Source organism: Solanum dulcamara, chromosome 9 (genome assembly GCF_947179165.1).
Source record: "Solanum dulcamara chromosome 9, daSolDulc1.2, whole genome shotgun sequence".
NCBI lineage: Eukaryota > Viridiplantae > Streptophyta > Magnoliopsida > Solanales > Solanaceae > Solanum > Solanum dulcamara.
Window position 1 is genome coordinate 76145262 of NC_077245.1, and position 24249 is coordinate 76169510.

The 24249-nt window shown below is 35.5% G+C and overlaps 3 protein-coding genes across 3 annotated transcripts; all 3 read right to left on the minus strand.

Moving 5' to 3' along the window:
- Positions 1–4362: 4362 nt before the first annotated feature.
- On the minus strand, positions 4363–6790 carry LOC129903807 (acylsugar acyltransferase 3-like). Its single transcript, XM_055979324.1, has 4 exons — positions 5798–6790; positions 4726–4814; positions 4581–4642; positions 4363–4493 (listed from the first exon to the last, which is right to left on the minus strand). Exons 1-4 carry the CDS (start codon positions 6788–6790, stop codon positions 4363–4365), a joined length of 1275 nt encoding a protein of 424 aa, XP_055835299.1.
- A 2326-nt stretch (positions 6791–9116) lies between these two features.
- On the minus strand, positions 9117–10469 carry LOC129903808 (zeatin O-xylosyltransferase-like). The gene has a single exon (XM_055979325.1). The coding sequence runs from the start codon at positions 10467–10469 to the stop codon at positions 9117–9119; it is 1353 nt and encodes a 450-aa protein (XP_055835300.1).
- Positions 10470–15611: 5142 nt separating this feature from the next.
- Positions 15612–16706, minus strand: LOC129903809 (acylsugar acyltransferase 3-like). Its single transcript, XM_055979326.1, has one exon. The coding sequence runs from the start codon at positions 16704–16706 to the stop codon at positions 15612–15614; it is 1095 nt and encodes a 364-aa protein (XP_055835301.1).
- Between the last annotated feature and the right edge of the window lie 7543 nt (positions 16707–24249).

Consider the following 24249-nt stretch of genomic DNA (forward strand, 5'->3'; position numbering starts at 1 on the left):
TGATCCAGACAATTACAACTGAGCACTCCATTGAGATGGATGCAGCAATACTATGCTTAATTAATTTAATGATTTGATATTAATATATAAATCCCTTTGATAAAAAAAATATAGTCAATGGTTCAATCGATTGCAATACCACACGAAATATATATATTATTATTTGAATAGATAAAAAATTTGGATATATAATTTTAATAGTTTAATTAATAAATTTAGTAATAAGAACCTAAAAATCAAACTAGGCAAATTATTTTTTTGTTTTTGTTCGAAATCCCATTCATCAACTCATAAATGTGACATAAGCAAAAGTATAAGAAGATATATCAACTCATAAAGTTATTGATATTGAACGTATTAAGAAGATATCGCACAAATCTTCAGCTACATTATACAATCTCCTTGAGTAGAGAATATAGGAGGATGAGAGTTAGCTCATTATTCTCTTTACATAAAATAGGATTATTAAGTACTCTGTCTGTTTATTTTATATTTCTTAGTTTAACTGTATATGAAATTAAAAAAAAAAGGGAAGAGACTTTTTAACTTGGAAATAAGAAGTTGCTAATTAAGAAAAGTAACCTCTTTTTTTTATTTTAAAAAATAGACTAAATATAAAAGTAAGACAAAAATTGAAATAGAGAAAATAATAGGCGAAATCCATCGGTGGCCTCCTAGAGTTGGCACCAACTTTCATTAGACACCTAAACCAGGAGATGTTTATTTTAGACACCTTATTTAAGGGTCGAATGTGTCATTTTGATACTTTTTTGACAATCACCAAAATATATTAAGTGTGTGTAATGCTGTAACACCCCCAAATTTTTTCCCTAAGATTTGGACCTCCTCTGTATTCGTGTAGGGTCGAGCCCAATTATTGTGAAGCGTGTGCATGAGTTAGGTGAGTTCCTAAGTAATTAAAGAGTGTTAGATGTGTTTTGGGGTCATGAGGGATCTCTAACACCAAGTCGAGTCCAAATAACTCCAATCGATTAAGTTTTCGGATGAGTTAGTATTAGGGTCAACTTCAAATGACCATGTCTCCTAAAATAGGATGAATTGGATGGCCCATGATGTATCAAATTAAAGTTCTTTGAGTCTTCTTTCCAACACCGCTAAGATTGTAAATTTTAGAGTTCGGAGGAAAAAGTTATGACCATTCTAAGACGGGCTAGTACTGTCGGAATTTCAGGCCTGGGTTGTGACTGCAAGAAGCCTGGGCTTGGCGCCGCAGTGGCGCGATGCGCTACTATCACGCCAGGAACAAGCCTCAGTTGTTTTGTCCTTGGCGCGGCGCGCCACTGCGAGGTGTGCAGGGTTTTCAAGCCTATTTTCCAGAACCCAAAAAATATAGGCTTGGCGCTATAAGGGCGCGACGCGCCACTATCGCGCCCCAAAATGGCCTTAGTAGTTTGGTCCCTGGCGCGATGCACCACTACTGGGCTGCAGGGTTTTTAAGCCTATTCGACTTGGCGCTGCAGTGGCGCGACGCACCACTATTGCGCCAGGAGCGTTTTAGCCTATTTTCCAGATATTTGAGAAAGGACAATTTGGGTATTTCTCCAAATTATATATACACCATCCTTGGACATTTTTGGACCATTTTTCAGTCCTCCCTCTCTCTCTAAAAAGCCCTAGAAATTTCCCTCTCTTCTTCTTCAAATCCTTCTCCAACAAAGATTGCCTTTAAGATGCTTCAAGAATTCAAGCCTTCCATTGAAGACCTAACATCAAGGTTTCTTCAAAGTCTTCAAACAAAGTATGTAAGGCTAACCTAAAATATGGATTAAGTTCTTCCATATGCCCATAAATGTGTTAAATAGGAGTTGTGAACGAGTTGAACCTTCTAAGAAGGTTTTCTTGAAAGTTTTCCTAAACTATAGAATGTTTTTAGATACTATTGGTTGATTGATGTTTTAAATGACTTATTTTACTAAATAGTTATCTTTTATAATTATTGACTAAAAATGGACCTTGGTATATAGATTTATAGGTATTGACGATATTCTTGAGTTGAGTTTGTTGAGAGTATGGATTCATGTTCCATTCACATGAACCCGAGATGAGATTTCTTTGTCATAATTGTCTTGAGGTTGAGGTGGATGGTTTTGTGTATATATGTATTGATTGGAATAAAAAGAATGAATTGGATAGATAAGAATGTCCTTTTGCTTCCATAAAGTGAACATAGGACTAAAATAAGGATTTTGGAGTAGATATTTGATGATTGATGTGATGATGATATTTGACAATGATAGATGATAATATTTGATGATGATGATGATGTGATTTGATGACGATGTGAATAATGGTATTTGACGATGATGTGAATGAAGATGTTATATTGATGAGAATGTTGTGTGATGAAGTGGATTAGAGTCTAATGTGATTTTGTGGTATGTGATGTGCATAATTTGAGTTAATTGGAGTCTTAGGAATATTTTGAAAATAAATGATCTTTTGAGGAGGAGCTTTAAATAAATTATTTGTGAACCTTTTTGCACAAACTATTTACACACTATTTTGAGTCTAAAAAATTATTAGTTTCATCTTTGATTTAGAAAGTAGTTTAAGTATGAATTGAGTATGAGGAGCCTTTAAATGAGTTGAGTATTTTTATATTAAAGTATCTATTTTGAGTTTGAGTTGAGGAGTTGAAATTATATTTCAAAAGTACATAATATTTTCTACATCCATTGAGTTGAGATGGTATCAAATTTGAAGAGAAGAGTTTGATGATTGAGATGAGTCGATTTGAAAAGAGTCCAATGAGACTAAATGAGTCGATTTGAAACTAAGTCCTAAGAGGCTAAATGAGTATTTTGAGTATCTTACTCACTTGATAGATATGAGCATATTGAGTCTTGGGAGGAGTATCGAGCACCAAATTGGGTAAAAGTATAGTTCATACTCGAACCAATAAACTACGTCGCCAAACGTAGGAGGGGATGGAACCATTAAAGTCGGATGCTTACCATGGGATCGAACCATTAAAGTCAGATGTTTCCCATTTTATTGTCCTGACATTATAGGACTTGGTTGGATTGGATACATGATTGGTTGATTCGTTCATACCCTGGCAAAGTATGAACGGATGTGGCAACAACATCGGCTTGTTGTACTATCACTCGCTCATATGGTGATGGTTGTTGGTTAGAGAAACTCCCAATTGAATGGATTGTGCTTGATATGATTGGTTTGAATGTGATTGTAGATGGTTGACTTGAATTGTAAAACATTGCATAATCTAATTTGCATAGTTATTGAGTTGAGTCCTTTGAGTTGATTGTTGAGTTGATTGTTGAGTTGATTATTGAGTTGATTTTATATGATCGGATTAGGTGATGTGTGATGGATTGGATTATATGATATGTGATTGGATAGTGTACGATGGAAGGGTATATGATTGGATTGGATCAGAGCGTATATCACCGGATTGAACCGATTGTATACGATTGGATTGAATCGGATGATATACTATTTGATTGAACTGTATTGTGTATGATTGGATGGGATTGTATGATGTGTGATTGGTCTTTGTCTAAAAATGTATTCTTACTTTAGACTTATGACGCCTTATTTGAGTCTCTCTTATCTTTCTGATTTGAGATATTTGGACTGATGATATTCTTTCTTGAGGTATGTTTCATTCTGCCATATTACATACTCGTACATTCCATGTACTGACGTCCATTTGGACCTGCATCGTTTCATGATGCAGAGACAGGTTTAAGATATCGATAATAGGAGCATCATTGGGTATCTATTCACATTCAGCGTATTGGTGAGTCCTCCCCTACATTCGGAGGACACCGCTTATGTTATTCTTACTTTGAGTTAGCCATTTTCATTTGATTTGAGGTAGCCATGAACATGTCATTGACACCAATTAGATAGTAGTGATGGAGGCTTCATAGACTAGATAGTGAAGAGTCGATTGAGTATTTCTTTCCTTAAATTATTCTTGTCAAACTATTTTTAAATGACAAATATTAGAGTTGATTTGTTGTCCCATGACCTTTATGCTTTGAGTTAGATTGATGTTTTGAGTTGCCCACCGAATATTCTCTTTATTGTTTTTGTCTTCCGCTGATTGAATAAAGGAACGGATGTGTGATCAGGCTATGTGGTTCGCTTGGGAGCCAGAAATGGTTTTTGAGTGCCGGTTACGTCTAGGGTACCCTCCCGGGGCATGACAAATGCACTCGTCTAACATGTCAAAAACAACGAATAAATAAAGACACGTGGCATATATATCAAACATAATTATCAAATAATGACTTTTGAATAAAAAAAATGACCAATAATTTGATGACACATGACATTTTTTTATCCAAATAATAATTTTTTTTAAAATAAAAATTAACAACTATTAATCCCACCCACGCCACTGTCATCTTCTCCAACCCCACCCACCCCAACCCCAACCCCTCCCCCACTCCACCAGATCTTTTTCTCCTCCAACACCCATCCAACACTATTCATATCATCATCTAAAGAGAAAATAATGGAGCTATAATGGCAAACAAAAATATAAATCAAATTGGGTCAAAAAATTATTTTTCCATTGAGTTACTTACAGTTACTCCACATCAGCAAGAGTAAAACTCCACCAATTCCTCTAATGACTCTGACTGAGGATCTGCATTTTCAAGCATCCATAGAAAATGTTCAAACAAAACAACTTCACATCCAACTGTAATATATTCTTTAGACTCCCCTGACCTTTCCAGGAGTTCGGAGCTCACCAGGTACTGACGACGATATTTTCCGACGTAGACTGTGTGCAAATTCTTGCCGAAGCAGTGATTTTCCTAGGAAAAGGCATCGTCTTCCTCTTCAGAAGAATGATGATGTGTTGCTACACCAGCGCTGCCATTTACGCGACCAATTTTGAAGGATTGCATTTTCTTCAGTACGGATTTGAAAGAATTCAAACCTTAAAGAACCACAACAAAATTCGAAGCCTAATTAAAAAACAAATGGGCTATTCTCCAATTTCTTAAAAAATATTTTTTTTGTTCTTCTTCTTCTACATTTTTTAGCTGCCATTTTTCATTAATGGTGAAATAGATTTCAACTTTTGTAACTCATCATGAACTGAATCTTCCAAATAAAGTATGCCATCCGCCAAAGTGAGTCGCCGTAGAGTTACCAAAAATTGTGTCCGTAAGGAAAAAGAAAGTTAAAATGGAAAACAACATGAGCCAAATGAATGAAATGAAGAAGAAAAACCAAAATTTTTTTTTTTACAGAAAAAAATGTTTTTCACGCGCTTAAAATGGGTGCAACACACGCAATGTGTCAAGTCAGCACAAAGTGTCAAAATAACACATGGGAGCCTTACTTGAGGTGTCTAAAATGAACAAAGCCTAGTTGAGGTGTCTAAGTGAAAGTTGGTGCCAACTTTAGGAGACCACCGATGAATTTCTCCAAAATAATAAGTAATACTAATATAACTGGAAGAGAAAAAAGGTAAGGACGAGATCCCATCAAATCAATTATCACATAAAATATGCATTCTAATCATTACGGAACGAGAAATTTAACAATACAATAAATTTTAAAAATTTAAAATAATATTATATTTAAAAACAAAAAAATACAATACAATATAATAGGTAAAAACAACAAACAACATGTAAAGCAAAGTAAAAATAATAGAACATTTGATGTAGCAAAAAGAAATCACACATTATATAATATTTTGACTTATTCCAATTGGAGAAGCAAATTCCAAGAGGTCTTTGTTATTCTGAAATAGTAACATATGATGTTGAGTTAAAGTGATGTGTACATTTATCCCATCTCCATTTGGGTCATCCAAGAAATGAAGTGTCTTCTTCCTTGGATGTGATGCTGGAACCACTCTTATGGGCCTACCCCATCCAAAATCAATCGTGTATAACCCGAAATTGCGAAAGCTTGAGCACAGATAATAATCATCATCCGCCATTATGTTTTTAGCCACTTTGGATTCTTCAAGTGCGCGCGAGCCTAGCTCATTTACATTTATTTCCTTCAACTTGTCCTTAACATGTTGTTTAGCCTTTCCTAGTTGATCAACAAAGTTTGGCACTTGTATCTCATCTTCACTTGTTGCTATTGCGGTAAAGTAATAAGTACCATTTCCAATGGCGTTTAGGGGCAATGGTGGACGTAAGTTCATTACTTGCCACAATAGAGATGGTTTAAACATGCTAGTAGTAGTAGGAGGATGATTTTCATCGGTTGATAATAATGTTGATGATGATACTACTGCGCATTTATGAACAAGTGCTGTGGCAACTTCAATGCTAGTTGGATTATGTACTACTCCTGAATTCGTTGCAACAACCATATCTTTGAGCCTACCCAAATTAGAGGATGAGAAATGGTACGCTTTTGATAATCGTTGAGGTTCACGAGTTATTCCGTTTACAATTGGAGGGTCATCTAATTTTGATGGGAATAGAGAATTTGCACCAAACCAAGGAGATGGTTTGAAATCCAACTGATCATCTCGAGTTGTGGAAGCCCAATCTTTAAGGAATTGACCTATACTATATCCATCAGCAATCTTGTGTGATATGCATACGCTGACTGCCAGTCCACCACAATTAAAGTGGGTTAATTGGACCACAAGTGCACTTCGGTCCAAGGAAGTAGTATTCCAAGGCAAATCTTGTGGGAAGACTACATCTAGAGCTTCAACATAGGGATTGTTGAGAACTTGAGACATTGGACAATTGATTTGGACATTTAAATACTCAACACCTTGGTCATTGCAATCAACGTATTTATTATCCATGATTTTTCCCGCAAAGGGATAATAAAAGGATAATACTTTGGAAAGGGATTTTTCAAGAATGTCTGAGATTTGGTTTATGTTATAATTTTGAGGTTTGGAGTAAAAGGAGGCCATTGGGATATATTCAAAACAATTAACTTGATCAAGGAAAGAAAAATTGTGACGTCTAAGGGAAGAAGAGGTAGGGGAAGATGGCTTAATCATCTTTTTGGAAATAATTGTTGATTCCTCCATATTTTTCCCCTTTAATGATATGCTTCAAAAATACCAATTTAATTTGTTTGAGAGAGACCTTAACATTTTTCCACAGTTATATAGAAACCCATAGAGTTTTTTTTTTTTTTTTTGCAAGGAAGTAAAGAAAATCTAAGTGAATCCCAATTTATTCGGAGAAGATAAAAAGATATTGGTATAAGAAAGAAACGTGGTATCAATTAAGTAATCTAAATTTGAATATTAGTTGCACGACAGTATCATTATTTGCATTGGATTTTTTTACTCCTTCCTTAACAATGTGATATGTTTTATTCAATTTGACTCATCTTCAAATCTAAACTAGATTAGATCAATTAGATATTTTAAAATTTTAATTTAAATATTCTAAATTATAGAAAAATTATTATAATAATTTATAATTTTTTTCACATCAATATATTGAAATAATAAATTTAAGATATTAATCAAAGTTTACTTGATTTGAATCAAAAAAATGTCACATAAATGATGATAAGTATTAATTATGATCCATGTGGAAGAAGAGTAGAGCTGTTCTCCCACGCCCTTTGATTTTGTGTGATTTTGGTTTAGAGATTTTAAAACAATTCTGAAACAAGATTTTAAATTTCATCATTAAAATCATTTGTTGTCATTCACAAAAGAAAAGAAAAAGAAAGGAGATCATGCGGATCACTACTTCTGCAAATATAAGATTAATGATTTTTCCACATGGCATTGACTACAAATGTTACCCAATATGATTCAATCTGCAAGACAAGTTTTAAGATGAGAAGTCATTGACGCTCGGTCTCGTTTGTTTTTATTAAGATTAAAATCTAAAAATATTAAGATGTATATTAAGATTTAGAGGTCTGAATCTGAAAAAATATTTAAAGATTAAGATGTTACATATAATACAATGATGATTGGGTACACCTCATTTATTAATTGCACTTACTGAAGGTATTTATCTAAATCATTTAGATCTCGATAAGTCATTAAGTCTGTTTGTTTTCAAGGTCAGAATCTTAATCATTAAGAGCCCGTTTGGATGAGCTTAAAAAAGCAACTTTTATGTATGAAGTAATTTTAGAACTTTGAAGTGCTGAAAGTTATTTTTATAATTAAACAGTTGAGTGTTTGGATAAAAGTGCTTATGATGTGAATTTTAGGGTTAAAAGAATAAAAAGGATAGTTTGGGAATTTAGTTAAAATATAAGGGATATAAAAGTAATTTTCATGGTAAAAAAAATGACTTTAAACACTTAGAAAAAAAAAGTTAGAAATTCTAACTTTTCATTTTTGACTGACTTTAAGAACTTTATGGCTTAAAGTTAGCATTAGGCAAACACGTCCAAAAGCAAAAAAGGGGCTTTAAGTTGGTTTTTGACCAACTTAAAGCCCATCCAAATGGGCACTAAGTGTGTTTGTTTTTCTTATTTACAACCACTTATTGTGTCTGAATGATTAAGATAGATGACTAAGTCTTTATATCATTAAGATGTCTATTAAAGAATTTGTATAAAGATGACAATTCACAGCTACTCCATCTACTTTCACCCACCATCCACAACCACCATTTCAGCTACAACTACCACCACCATCAATCAGCACCACGCCACCACGCCACCACCTACTATCCACAACCATCATCCTCAACCCAACCATCACTACCGCCAAATAACCAAAATCAATCGTTATCACCATTAACTATCATTTGTAATCATCGTCGCCAATAATTATTACATTCACATATCACTATCGATAATTACCATAATTAGTCGATATTATATACCGCTATTCACCACCTCCATTAGCTGTCAATACCATTTCACTATACTAATTGCCAGCTGTCGCCACCAACAACTACGGTTAATCACTACGTACTGTCTACAACTATATCATAGGATACTATCCATAACCACCATCATCAGTCAACTTCATTCAAAATCGACACACACAATCACCATCACCAATTGTCATATAAAAATTTTAAAATATTTTATTGATATAATATTTGATCAATTTAGTGTTTTATTTGAATTTTATGTTTATTATATTTTAAACAAAGATAAATTCTATACATTCAAAAGTTTGGAAAAAAACCGTCTTATTGCGGTGAAGCCATCAATTTTCTTATTGCGGTCTCAATAGTTGTGGATGTAATTAACTCATCACGTCGTTCCCAATCCTTCACCTGGATGCCAATTTTGAGAACATTTGTGACGAGCACTGCAATCCTCGGATGGTCAAAAACCATAGGCCATGTGGCTAATGGAACTCCCATGGTAACACACTCCAAGATAGAATTCCACCCGCAATGACTCAAGAATCCTCCCGTTGCTGAGTGCCTCAAGATTTCCAATTGGGGTGCCCAATCCTTCACCACGACTCCTCTTCCTTGTACTCTATCTTCGTAACCTTTGGGAATTTGGACTTGTTCACCTTCTTTTAACAACACGTCACTCACTATCCAAATGAACTTTTGTTGACTCTTTTCCAACCCGATAGCAAGCTCTTTGATTTGGTCTGTGGATAAGGATGTTGTTGTTCCAAATGACACTAATATTACCGAGTTTGGTTCTTGTTTGTCTAGCCATTTCAAACACTCGTGACGATGGATCATGTTGTTTTGATCATCATCATCATTAATGGTAGCGATTGGAAGTGATGGACCAATAGCCCATTGCTTGGTGCCTCTTCCTAGTAACCTATCGAACCTTGCAAGAACATCGAGATAAGGTCCCTCAATCTCCTTGCATGTGTAGTAGAGGTTTCCAGAGCAAAAATTGTTATGCACGTGTTGCATTATAATGAAGTCCATGAATTCGGGTATGAAACTACTTTTATAGGATGGGAGATTATTGGGAAATTCAAATCCACGAGGGAGTAGAAATCTCACGACAAATTTGCCAATAAAGGAGGGGAGGTGGAGTCGTATCAATTCATCTTCCAAATACATGGAGCTTATCATAAAAGCAGAGGAGGTATTGAAACAATAGGCCTCTGCATTTGGTAGAGAAACAACGTCTTGAACAACACTAGCCATGAGAGAGTCATAAATGACTACTACCCTACGAGTTTTTTTGGAAACCTCTAGTAAGAATGCACCCACAGGCTCGCGCAACATAAGGGATTCTTCAAGGAGGGGTATCATGAATTTTTGTGACTCGAATTCAGATAAAGATTTATCTGAAGAATATTGACCGCGAGATGGTGGATTTGGGAACTCATGGAAATGAATGTTAGAAGTGGTAAGAGGGTCCCAACCATGAACGCGATTTTTAACTTGCTTAATTTTATCAGTATAGCAAATATAATGGATTGGTAAATTGTATGAAGAGATGAGTCGAGAGATATGTAGGAGTGGATTGAGATGTCCTTGTAATAAAAAAGGTACCATCACCACAACAACATCTTCTTTAATTCCATTATTTTGGCTAGGGTTTAAAGAAGAAGTCATTTCTTCAACAAACTTTGGTATATAGAGTATTAATTTTTGATGCGGCTGGCTGCCTGTTTTAATTTGTTGAGAAAACATATGGAATTCAGCCCCTATAAATAGTACTATTTGATTAACAAGAGTTCATGTCCAATCAAGTGAATATAAATTTTAAGGTATACTTCAAAATGTTAATAGTATATATGGCACAATTTTGGGACTCTAATATTATATACAAAATAAACAATTGTATGCTGTGATGGAATAATATCAGATACGCAGCAATATTTCCGGGATTGGCCAACCTGTTTTAGTTTGCATTTTCAATAGTCAATGAATGTATTTTTGATAGGTTGTAATAAAATAAAAAGATTAGTTATAGCTACCATTTAAATGATAAACTAAACCCGAGTTTAAGCTATATACACTGTTAATATAAGAATTTTTTGTACACTATTAAGTCGCTCAAAGAATATTACACTTAAGCTTACTTCAAAACCCTCAAATTTGAATATCGAATGAGAAACACAAAAGAAAATCATGATTGGATGTGTGCTTGTTGTTGAATTAATTAATGAGACAGTTTCAAATATATATAATAAACTAATTAGTTTACAACAAATATAGTCATGTTTTATTTACATTAAAAATAGTCAAAATCGTAGGAAATAAACAGTGACTATACACTGACTATACAATATAGATTACTTATACATGAGCTATATATTAAATATACATTATGATACACTCATAAACTGAATATAACTTGACAATACATAAAATATACACTGACTACACATATCTATACAATAAATAACTATTTTTTTGATAATTATTTTGACCGAATGACCACTGAATGTAATTTTCCCTTAATTAATTACTAGTTCATAAGAAGTGCTTTCCTCATACGAATAATTCCCCCCCTAATAATTACAATTACATAAATACAATATATCATATTTACTTCGTTAGCATGTCTCTAAAGTCAGTAAAATTATTTTTCTTTTATCTCCATTTTTTGATCATCTTACACATGGATCATTATTAATGAGCCCTTTCATAACTTTCATAATCTAGTTCTAAGTTTTCATAACTTATTTATTTTTAATAATTAAATACTAAAATATAGAAAAGTTGGGTTGGAACAGGCAGGTCATCTTCTCCACGTTGTAGGATTTTAATTTAATTGGATCATAAAATTAAAATCTTAAATAGGATCCTAAAATCTCGTTGCATGCCTTTAATAATACAGTTAGATTTTATTTTAATATTAAAATATAATTTTATTAGTCACTCATTGCAATAGGTAATAATATGCAGGAATTTTAAGAAGCTACCAAAAAAAGAAGTGTATAAATACAATATATATTGATATAACACTATAACATGAACATAACTATCAATATGGGTTATCGTATAGTGGCGAGATTGCTTCACTCTTAACTAAATGTCTCGAGTTCAAGTCTTGGGCATGGAGAAATACTGTTAGGAGTGTCACCTCTTAATAGATCCTACAAACCGCAATTCAAATTCAATCGAAGCTTTAATGCGGACTCTGAACATCTCGTGGGAAGCAATAAGAAAACATGGACATAACTAAGTAATATAATAAATTATAAACTGACAAACACTATATATAACAACAGGCACATAACTAACTAATCTATACTATATTAAAAGTTGGAAGGTCTTAATAATGTTGTTTGAACTTTTTGCCTTTCATTAAAAGATTACGCTTTAGACAAAATCGTCTTTTCTTATCTTTCATTATTATTATTATTACTTATTTTTAATACATTTAATTATATAGCTGTATAATAAGGAGAACGAATCCTAAAATAATTAGATACTAAAATTGTCTATGTTAAAGAGAAGGAATCCTCTAGTTGTTTTCTCTCTTTAATTTTATGCTTCAAAATAAAATACCAATTTAATAGGTTTTGTGAGAGACCTTAACATTTCCACATTACTATATAGACAATTAGAATTCGAAGAAGATGTTATATATTAAAGTTAGTAAGCGACGTGGTACAATTAAGTTGCACAATAATATGTTATCCCTTTGATTAGACGAGACAGGTTGATTGACAATCTTAATTGCACGATAGTATTTTTACTCCTTTCATATTAATTTATGTGACATCTTTCGCTTTTCAAAAGTTAACTTAAAATTTAAATTGAATTAAATTAACTTAATATTTCAATATTAAAAATTAGATATTCAAAGACATTAAAACAAAATATTATAATTTATAATTCTTCTCATGATAATTTAATAAAATAATAAATTTAAAATATTATTTAAAATTCACATAATTTAAATGTCAAGAAAGCAAAAATAAAATTAATGGAAAGGAGTAGCAATTATGATCCATGTGGAAGAAGAGTAGAGCTGTGCTCCCACGTCCTTCGATTTGCTGTCATTCACAGGAAAAAAAGAAAGAAAAAAAAGAGATCATGCGGATGATTACTTTTGCAAATAATAGCAACAATGCTCAATTACACACGGGGGAGGGGGGTGCTTATCTAGGGCGGTTTTCAGATTTATGTGAATTCATGTTTCTCTTTCGAGATTATATATTGTAGTGTTATATATACGATGATGATTGAGTACACTTTATTTATTTGCACTTAATGAAGGTATTAATCTAAATCATTCAGATCTCAATCATTAAGTCTGTTTGTTTTCAAGGTTTGAATCTTAATAATTAAGTGTATTTGTTTTTCTTATATACAACCACGTAATGTGTCTAATGATTAAGATTTATGACAACGTCTTAATATCATTAAGTTGTCTATTAAAGAATTTGTATAAAAATCATGACAGTTTACTTCTACTCCATCTACTGTCATCCGCCATCCACAACTATCAAAACTACAACTACCACCACTGTCAATCAACACCACACCACCACCTACCATCCACAACCATCATCCCCAATCCAACCACAACCATTACTACAGTCAAATCACCAAAATTAATCGTCATAACCATTAGCCATTCACCAAAATGAAGAGTGGGACTTTGAGAAACTTTCTTTTTCCCTTCTTGATGATCTCAAGAACATCATCAAAAGTTACTCCTTTTCTCTCGGCAAAACAAAAGAGGATACCATGATTTAGGGGTTAACTAATAATGGGCTCTTCTCAACTAAGTACGGCTTAGAGCCACATCAACAACAACATCCAAAAGAAAAAATTGGAACCCAATGAAAGGTTCAAGTAAATATGTTCGACCAATGCACCTAATAAGATCAAAACATTCATTTGGCTCCTCTACCACTGTAGGCTACCAATAAATAATTCCCCCTATTATAAAGGCCTAAATGTCAACCCTAAATGTCATTTCTGTGACTCACCTAAGGAAGATATAGACCACCTCTTCTTCTAATGTGCAAATTCATCGACTTTTTGGAATGTTGTACTTAACAGAAACCCCGACCCTTAAACCATAGATACAAAGACCATAAATGAGGGGAATTGGGACAACATGTGGAGTAAAATTAAAAACAATCATTACAATACTTGGATGAATTGGGGAACCCTCAGTCCTTCTTATCTCTGGAACATTTGGCTCACATGAAGCAACAACGTCTTCGCCAATAAAAAAACCCAATCAACATCTGTCACACTCTAAAACAAGCAACTGAGTATCAATTGTTCATTGTCAATGAAAATGGGACCAAAACTCCTAAAACAATCAACCATGTCAGATGGGAACCACCAGATACTGACACTTTCAAGCTTAATTTAGATGGATTTGTTAAAGAAAACTCTGGGTTAGATGGCTTAGGAGGAGTTTTTAGAAATCCCATGGGGCATTGGGTACTATGTTTCACTTAATATACCTCCCTCATTAACCCAGTCAAGGTAGAACTACAAGCACTGCAAAGAGGCCTACTACAAGCAGTAGAGCATAAGCTCACACCCTTAAGATTAATACTGACTCCACTGAAGTTATTCATATAATAAATAATAACAATTTGCTCTATGATAATTTGATTGTTGAGTACAGATACTTAATGATGAAGTTGAAAACCACAAAGTTGTCCTATATGTATATAGAGAACAAAATGAAGTAGCGGATGCATTGGCCAAATTAGAAGGGATAAAGAAGGTAGTTTTTGATGAATCCATCATTTTGATAGTTCCTATAATATTTGTTCAGAAGGAAATAGAAGTAGATACCCTAAGAACTAGTTATGTTAGGATAACAAATAATTATATTATATGTTAATACTTTTCAGGGTCGGAATGTGACCCAGACAATTACTATTGAGCACTCCATTGAGATGGATGCAGCAATACTATGCTTAATTAATTTAATATTTTGATATTAATATATAAAAATCCCTTTGATAAAAGAAATACAGTCAATGGTTCAACCGATTGCAATACAACACGAAATATATATATTACTATTTGAATAGATAAAAAAAATTGATATATAATTTTAATAGTTTAATTAATAAATTTAGTAATAAGAACCTAAAAATCAAACCAGGCAAATTAATTTTTTGTTTTTGTTCGAAATCTCATTCATCAACTCATAAATGTGATATAATAAAAAGTATAAGAAGATATCCCAACTCATAAAGTTACTGATATTGAACGTATTAAGAAGATATCGCACAAATCTTCAGCTACATTATACAATCTCCTTGAGTAGAGAAGATAGGAGGATGAGAGTTAGCTCATTATTCTCTTTACATAAAATAGGATTATTAAGTACTCTTTGTTTATTTTATATGTCTTAGTTTAACTGTATATGAAATTAAAAAAAAGAAGAGACTTTTTAATTTGGAAATAAGAAGTTGCTAATTATGAAAAGTAACCTCTTTTTATTTTATTTTAAAAAAAATAGACTAAGTATAAAAGTAAGACAAAAATTGAAACAGAGAAACTAACAAGTAATACTAATATAATTGGAAGAGAAAAAAAGATAAGGACGAGATCCCATCAAATCAATTATCACATAAAACATGCATTCTAATCATTACGGAACGAGAAATTTAACAATACAATAAATTTTAATAATTCAAAATAATATTATATTTAAAAACAAAAAACTACAATACAATATAATAGGTAAAAACAACAAACAACATGTAAAGCAAAGTACAAAAAAATAGAACATTTGATGTAGCAAAAAGAAATCACACATTATATAATATTTTGACTTATTCCAATTGGAGAAGCAAATTCCAAGAGGTCTTTGTTATTCTGAAATAGTAACATATGATGTTGAGTTAAAGTGATGTGTACATTTATCCCATCTCCATTTGGGTCATCCAAGAAATGAAGTGTCTTCTTCCTTGGATGTGATGCTGGAACCACTCTTATGGGCCTACCCCATCCAAAATCAATCGTGTATAACCCGAAATTGCGAAAGCTTGAGCACAAATAATAATCATCATCCGCCATTATGTTTTTAGCCACTTTGGATTCTTCAAGCGCGCGCGAGCCTAGCTCATTTACATTTATTTCCTTCAACTTGTCCTTAACATGTTGTTTAGCCTTTACTAGTTGATCAACAAAGTTTGGCACTTGTATCTCATCTTCACTTGTTGCTATTGCGGTAAAGTAATAAGTACCATTTCCAATGGCGTTTAGGGGCAATGGTGGACGTAAGTTCATTACTTGCCACAATAGAGATGGTTTAAACATGCTAGTAGTAGTAGGAGTATGATTTTCATCAGTTGATAATAATGTTGATGATGATACTACTCCGCATTTATGAACAAGTGCTGTGACAACTTCAATGCTAGTTGGATTATGTACTACTCCTGAATTCGTTGCAACAACCATAGCTTTGAGCCTACCCAAATTAGAGGATGAGAAATGGTACGCTTTTGATAATCGTTGAGGTTCATGAGTTATTCCGTTTACAATTGGAGGGTCATCTAATTTTGGTGGGAATAGAGAATTTGCACCAAACCAAGGAGATGATTTGAAATCCAACTGATCATCTCGAGTTGTGGAAGCCCAATCTTTAAGGAATTGACCGACACTGTATCCATCAGCAATCTTGTGTGATATGCATACGCTGACTGCCAGTCCACCACAATTAAAGTGGCTTAATTGGACCACAAGTGGACTTCGGTCCAAGGAAGTAGTATTCCAAGGCAAATCTTGTGGGAAGACTACATCTAGAGCTTCAACATAGGGATTGTTGAGAACTTGAGACATTGGACAATTGATTTGGACATTTAAATACTCAACACCTTGGTCATTGCAATCAAGGTACTTATTATCCATGATTTTCCCCGCAAAGGGATAATAAGAGGATAATACTTTGGAAAGGGATTTTTCAAGAATGTCTGAGATTTGGTTTATGTTATAATTTTGAGGTTTGGAGTAAAAGGAGGCCATTGGGATATATTCAAAAAAATTAATTTGATCAAGGAAAGAAAAATTGTGACGTCTAAGGGAAGAAGAGGTAGGGGAAGATGGCTTAATCATCTTTTTGGAAATAATTGTTGATTCCTCCATATTTTTCCCCTTTAATGATATGCTTCAAAAATACCAATTTAATTTGTTTGAGAGAGACCTTAACATTTTTCCACAGTTATATAGAAACCCATAGAGGGTTTTTTTTTTTTTTTTTTGTAAGGAAGTAAAGAAAATCTAAGTGAATCCCAATTTATTCGGAGAAGATAAAAAGATATTGGTATAAGTAAGAAACGTGGTATCAATTAAGTAATCTAAATTTGAATATTAATTGCACGATAGTATCATTATTTGCATTGGATTTTTTTACTCCCTCCTTAACAATGCGATATGTTTTATTCAATTTGACTCATCTTCAAATCTAAACTAGATTAGATCAACTGGATATTTTAAAATTTAAATTTAAATATTTCAAATTATAGAAAAATTATTATAATAAATTGTAATTCTTTTCACGCCAATATAATGAAATAATAAATTTAAGATATTAATCAAAGTTTACTTGATTTAAATCAAAAAAATGTCACATAAATGATGATAAGTATTAATTATGATCCATGTGGAAGAAGAGTAGAGCTGTTCTCCCACGCCCTTTGATTTTGTGTGATTTTGGTTTAGAGATTTTAAAACAATTCTTAAACAAGATTTTAAATTTCATCATTAAAATCATTTGTTGTCATTCACAAAAGAAAAGAAAAAGAAAGGAGATCATGCGGACCACTACTTCTGCAAATATAAGATTAATGATTTTTGCCACATGGCATTGACTACAAATGTTACCCAATATGATTCAATCCGCAAGACAAGTTTTAGGATGAGATGTCATTCACGCTTGGTCTTGTTTGTTTTTATTAAGATTAAAACCTAAAAATATTAAGATGTATATTAAGACTTAGAGGCATAAATCTGAAAACATATTTAAAAATTAAGATGTTACATATAATACTATGATGATTGGGTACACCTCATTTATTAATTGCACTTACTGAAGGTATTAATCTAAATCATTTAGATCTCGATAAGTCATTAAGTCTGTTTGTTTTCAAGGTCTGAATCTTAATCATTAAGTGTGTTTGTTTTTCTTATTTACAACCACTTATTGTGTCTGAATGATTAAGATCGATGACTAAGTCTTAATATCATTAAGATGTCTATTAAAGAATTTGTATAAAGATGACAATTCACCGCTAATCCATCTACTTTCACCCACCATCCACAACCACCATTTCAGCTACAACTACCACCACCATCAATCAGCACCACGCCACCACCTACTATCCACAACCATCATCCTCAACCCAACCACCACTACCGCCAAATCACCAAAATCAATCGTCATCACCATTAACCATCATTTGCAATCATCGTCACCAATAATTATTACATTCACTTATCACTATCGATAATTACCATAATTAGTCGACATTATATACCGCTATTCAGCATCATTATTCACCATTTTCATTAGCTATCAATATCATTTAACTATACTAATTGCCAGCTGTTGCCACCAACAACTACGGTTAATCACTACGTACTGTCTACCACTATATCATAGGATACTATCCATAACCACCGTTGTCACGCCCCGGGAGGGTACCCTAGATGTGACAGATACTCGAAGGCCATTTCTGACCTCCGAGCGAACCACCTGGTCCAGTCATTCATTCATGCAAGCACATTCTCTTAGCGGAAAAACTCAATTAAAGAAATACTTTTCATAATATAAAGGCCGGAGGCCAAACATTCACAATCCCAAGAGAAGACAATAAAATAGGACTCCTCAAGATATCAATCCTACCTCCCCACACTCCAGTCTATGAAGCCTCTATTCAAATCTAAAAGGTGCCAATGACAAGCCCATGGCTACCAACAATCTAAATAAAAGGAAGGACAACAAAACTGTACAAGAAGGCCCAAATATCCTCCAGAAGCTAGGGGGACTCACCGACTGGCTGGAAGTGTATGTGGATCTTCAACGGAGCGCCGGTTGATGATCTCTAGTACCTGTCTCTGCATCATGAAATGATGTAGGCTAAATGGCGTCAGTACATGGAATGTACGAGTATGTAAAATGGCCGGATGAAACCACATTAAGAAAACATCAATATCAACTCAGGACCTCAACTCATACATGTATACATCACAACTCACTCAATGTCCTAATTCCAACAAGAATAGTTTAAACAGGACTAACTCATAAGCCACTTAACTCAACTGACTCGGAGCACTAACAAGGCCTAAATGGGAGTTTCTCTTAACCGACAACCATCATCTATGAGCCGGTGATAGTACAACAATCCGACGTTGTTGCCACGTCCGTCCATACCTTGCTAGGGTATGAACGCCTCTCTAATCATGAGCACCATCGAATAGTCAAGTCCTATCATTTCAGGATAATACAAATGGGAAACATCCGACTTTAACGGTTCGATCCCGCAGAAAGCATCCGACTTTAACGGTTCCAATCCCTCGGGAAGCATCCGACTTTAACGGTTCCATCCCTACCTACGTTGGCGGCGTAGTTTCTGGGGTTCGAGTATGGACTATACTCTAACCCACTTCGGTGCTCGATACTCCTCCCATGACTCTATACTCATAAGACTCCTCAAATCATCTCAAACAAGCCCTCACGACTAGTTTCATGTGGTACAATGCCACCTCATCAACTCGGTTCTCATTTGCAATTCAATTGAGGCACAATGACAAGTCTCATTTAGGACCTTGTCCACTTGCCAATTCCTTCCTCATATCAACTCAATCAAGCCTCCTCTATATGAACATTTATGACATCTCCTCAAGATTTAACACAACTCTATGACTTCAACTCAACCATTCAAACAGAATAGCGCATTTAAGGAAATTGACTTAAACAACATATTCACATGGTTAAAGAGGTCAACAAAACATAACAACAATTCATCTCCATCACTTCATACTAATCATGAAGGAATTTAAGGACTTCTTGGATCAACAACATCAACACATATAGCATTATATAAATAGGAGACAAAGTTCATATAGACATACACCATACCAAGAACTCTATTTTTCATGAATATCTAACCTCAAGCAAGAATAGGGCACATGGGTGAACTTAGCCCATGTTTTGGATAGCCTTACATACCTTGTTTGAAGACTTTGAAGAAACCTTGATGTTGGGTCTTCAATTGGGGGACTCAAATCTTGAAGCTCTTGGACTCTTTTTGTTGGAAATGGAAAAAATGAAGAAGAGAGAGAGAGAGAGAAGCTCCTATGGCTTTTTAGAGAGAGAGTGAGGGCTTCCAAATGGGTTCCTAAAATACCAAGGGTTACATATATATAATTTGGGTAAGTTCCCAAATTGCACCTCCTCAAAAGTTCCGAAAATAGGCTAAAACGCCCTTGGCGCGATAGTGGCGCGTCGCGCCTTTACAGCGCCAAGGCCAATTACGCCTAAAACCTGCACAACTTTTAGTGCCGCATAGCGCCAGTGACCAAACTACTGAGTCATGTTTATGGTGCGATAGTGGCGCGTCGCGCCCTTACAGCGCCAAGCCCATTGTTCTGAATTCTGGGAATTTGGCCTGAAAAACCCTGCACAACTTTTAGTGGCGCGTCGCGCCAGGGACTAAACTACTGAGGCATATTTCTGGCGCGATAGTGGCGCGTCGCACCCTTACAGCGCCAAGGCCATTTCCCCAGCAATTGCAATTTAGGCCAAAAAATGAAATTCCTATCGTGCTAGTTCATCTTCGGATCGTCATATCTTTTGACTCTGAACTCCAAAATTCACGTTCTCGGTGGAGTTGGAAAGGAGACTCGACGACCTTTAATTTGATAGGTCGTGGTCCACCCAGATTGACGTCTTTCAAAAGATAGGGTCGTTAAAAGTCGACCCTTACATGAACTCGTCCTAAACTTAGCCACGATGGATCTATTGGACTTAGCTCGGTCTTAGGGGTCCTCAATGACCCCATAGCACCTCCAACGCTCTTAAATTTCTCAGGGACTCATCTTAACTCAAGTTCATACTTCGAAATAAATACGATGGCCCCCACACATGTACAAAGGAGGCCCGAATCTTAGGAATTTTTTTTGAGGGGTGTTACATTATCTCCTCTTTGGGATCATTCTTCCTCAAATGATGGGCAACCAAGAATGGACTCGGGGTACAAATCATAATCGAAACTCAGTCATCCAATCAATCAAATCCTCAATCAATTATTAATCAAGACTCAAAATGCACAAATGAATTCGATGTCAAGAAAAGGGACATTACCTTCGACATTCTCCTCGGTAGGCACAAATAGATGTGGATATTTAGATTTCATGGCTTCCTCCGCTTCCCATGTGGATTCTTCAACAAGTTGATTCCTCCACAGGACCTTGACTGAGGCGACTTCTTTGTTCCTCAATTTGCGAATCTGGCGATCAAGAATTTGGACTGGGACCTCTTCATAAGACAAGCTATCCTTAGTTCCAACGCTATCAATGGGGACTACCAACGAGGGATCGCCCAAACACTTTTTCAACATTGAAACGTGGAACACCGGATGAATAGAAGCTAGCTCTGAGGGTAAGTCCAACTCATAAGCAACACTCCCGATCCGCCTCAAAATTTGGTACGGACCAATATATCGCGGACTAAGTTTCCCCTTCTTTCCAAACCTCATGACCCCCTTCATGGGCGACACTTTTAAATACACCCAATCATCCACCTCAAACTCTAAGTCTCTCCTTCTCACATCGGTGTAAGATATTTGGCGACTTTGGGCTGTCTTTAGCCTCTCTCAGATAACTCATACCTTCTCCATGGCTTGGTGAACAAGGTCAGGCCCAATTAACTCGGCTTCACCAGCTTCAAACCATCCAATGGGCGATCTACACCTCCTCCCATACAGGTCTTCATAAGGAGCCATTTGGATGCTTGCATGATAGCTATTATTATATGCAAACTATATGAGAGGCAAGTGATCATCCCAATTTCCCTTGAAGTCAAGCACACACGCCCTCAACATATCTTCCAATGTCTGAATTGTACGCTCTACTTGGCCATCTGTCTGGGGATGGAAGGCTGTACTCAAGTTCACCCTCGAGCCTAATCCCTTCTGAAAGGATTTCCAAAATTAGGAAGTGAATTGAGCTCCTCTGTCTGAGATAATAGACAAGAGGACCCCATGCAATCTGACGATCTCCTGTATGTACAACTTTGCATAATATTCTGCGGTGTCAGTAGTCTTAACCGCCAAGAAGTGAACTAACTTCGTCATTCTATCCACAATCACCCAAATGGAATTATGTTGCTTTCGGGACTTCGGCAAGCCTGTAATAAAGTCCATGTTGATCATCTCCCACTTCCATTCTGGAATTTCTATATTTTGGGCTAGACCACATGGTCTTTGATACTCAACCTTCACTTGTTGACAATTCGGGCATTTGGAAATGAATTCCGCAATATCTCTCTTCATCCCACTCCACCAATAGATCTCCCTCAAGTCATGGTATATTTTTGTGGAACCCGGATGAATGGAGTATCTAGAACTATGCGCTTCGGCCATAATCCTCTCTCGAACATCATTGACATCCGGCACACATAATCTATTTTGGTACCGTAATACATCATCTCCCCTTTTGGTAAAAACCATCACCCCTTGTTTGTGAACCACTTCCTTCAACCGAAGGAGGACGGGGTCCTGATCTTGTTTCTCCTTTACCTCTGCTACAAGTGAGGACGTAGCCCCATCTCGAACATTTACTCCACCTTCATTGTTCTCTTCCAGATGAACTCCTAATCGGGCTAATCTGTGTACCTCTTTCGCCAATTCTCTCCTTCCTTCCTCCACGTGGATAGTGCTACCCATAGACAACCTGCTAAGAGCATCAACAACAATATTAGCTTTACCTAGATGGTAGAGGATGTTCATATCATAGTCCTTAAGTAGCTCAAGCTATCTCCTTTGCCTCAGGTTGAGTTCCTTCTGGCTAAAGATGTATTGCAAGCTCTTGTGATCGGTGAATACATCGATGTGCACTCCATACAGGTAGTGGCGCCAGATTTTAAGTGCAAACACCACAACAGCCAGCTCAAGGTCATGAGTTGGGTAATTCCTCTCATGAAGCTTAAGCTGTCTTGAAGCATAGGCTATCACCTTCCCCCTTTGCATCAACACATAACCCAAACCAATTCTGGAGGCATCACAATAAATCACAAAACCCTCTGTACCATCGGGCAAGGTTAGAATAGGAGCAATAGTTAGCTTAGTCTTCAATTTCTGAAAACTCTCCTCACAAGCATCAGACCATTGGAACTTAGCCTTCTTTTGAGTCAGCTTAGTCAGTGGTGATGATATGGATGAGAATCCCTCTACAAACCTTCGATAATAGCCAGCCAAACCCAAGAAGCTCCTTATCTCTGTTGGGGATGTGGGTCTAGGCCAATTCTTCACAGCCTCAATTTTCTGAGCATCAACCTGAATACCATCTCCAGATATAATGTGGCCTAAGAAGGCCACTGATGCAAGCCAAAACTCACATTTAGAGAACTTTGCATACAATACCTGGTCCCTCAAAGTTTGCAAGACTACTCTAAGATGATGGACATGCTCCTCCTCGTTCTTAGAGTAAACCAGAATATCATCTATGAATACAATCACGAACATATCAAGATACAGTTTGAATACTCGGTTCATGAGATCCATAAAAGCGGCGGGGGTATTAGTCAACCCAAAAGACATGACCAAAAATTCAAAGTGGCCATAACGAGTCCGGAAAGCAGTCTTCGGAACATCGCATTCTCTCACCTTCAACTGGTGGTAGCCGGATCTCAAGTCTATCTTTGAGAAACAAGTGGCACCTTGAAGTTGATCGAATAAGTCATCTATTCTGGGAAGAGGGTATTTGTTCTTTACAGTGACTCTATTCAACTGCCTGTAGTCGATGCACATTCTAAGGGACCCATCCTTCTTCCGCTTAAATAGGACCAGAGCACCCCATGGTGAGACACTCGGCCTAATGAATCCCTTATCTAACAAGTCTTTCATCTGCCCCTTCAACTCCTTCAACTCCGCCGGAGCCATTCTATATGGAGGAATTGAGATAGGTTGGATATCAGGAAGGACATCAATCCCAAAGTTGATCTCCCTGTCAGGAGGGACTCCAGGCAGATCTTCAGGAAAGACATCTGGAAACTCGTTGACAATCGGCACCGACTCAAGGGATGGAGACTCAATGCTGTCATCTCTCACTCGGACAATGTAATAAATACACTCTTTTGAGATTAGCTTCTTGGCCCTAAGGTATGAAATAAACTTACCCTTAGGCGCAATAGGACTACCCATCCACTCTATGACAGCCTCATTCGGAAATTTGA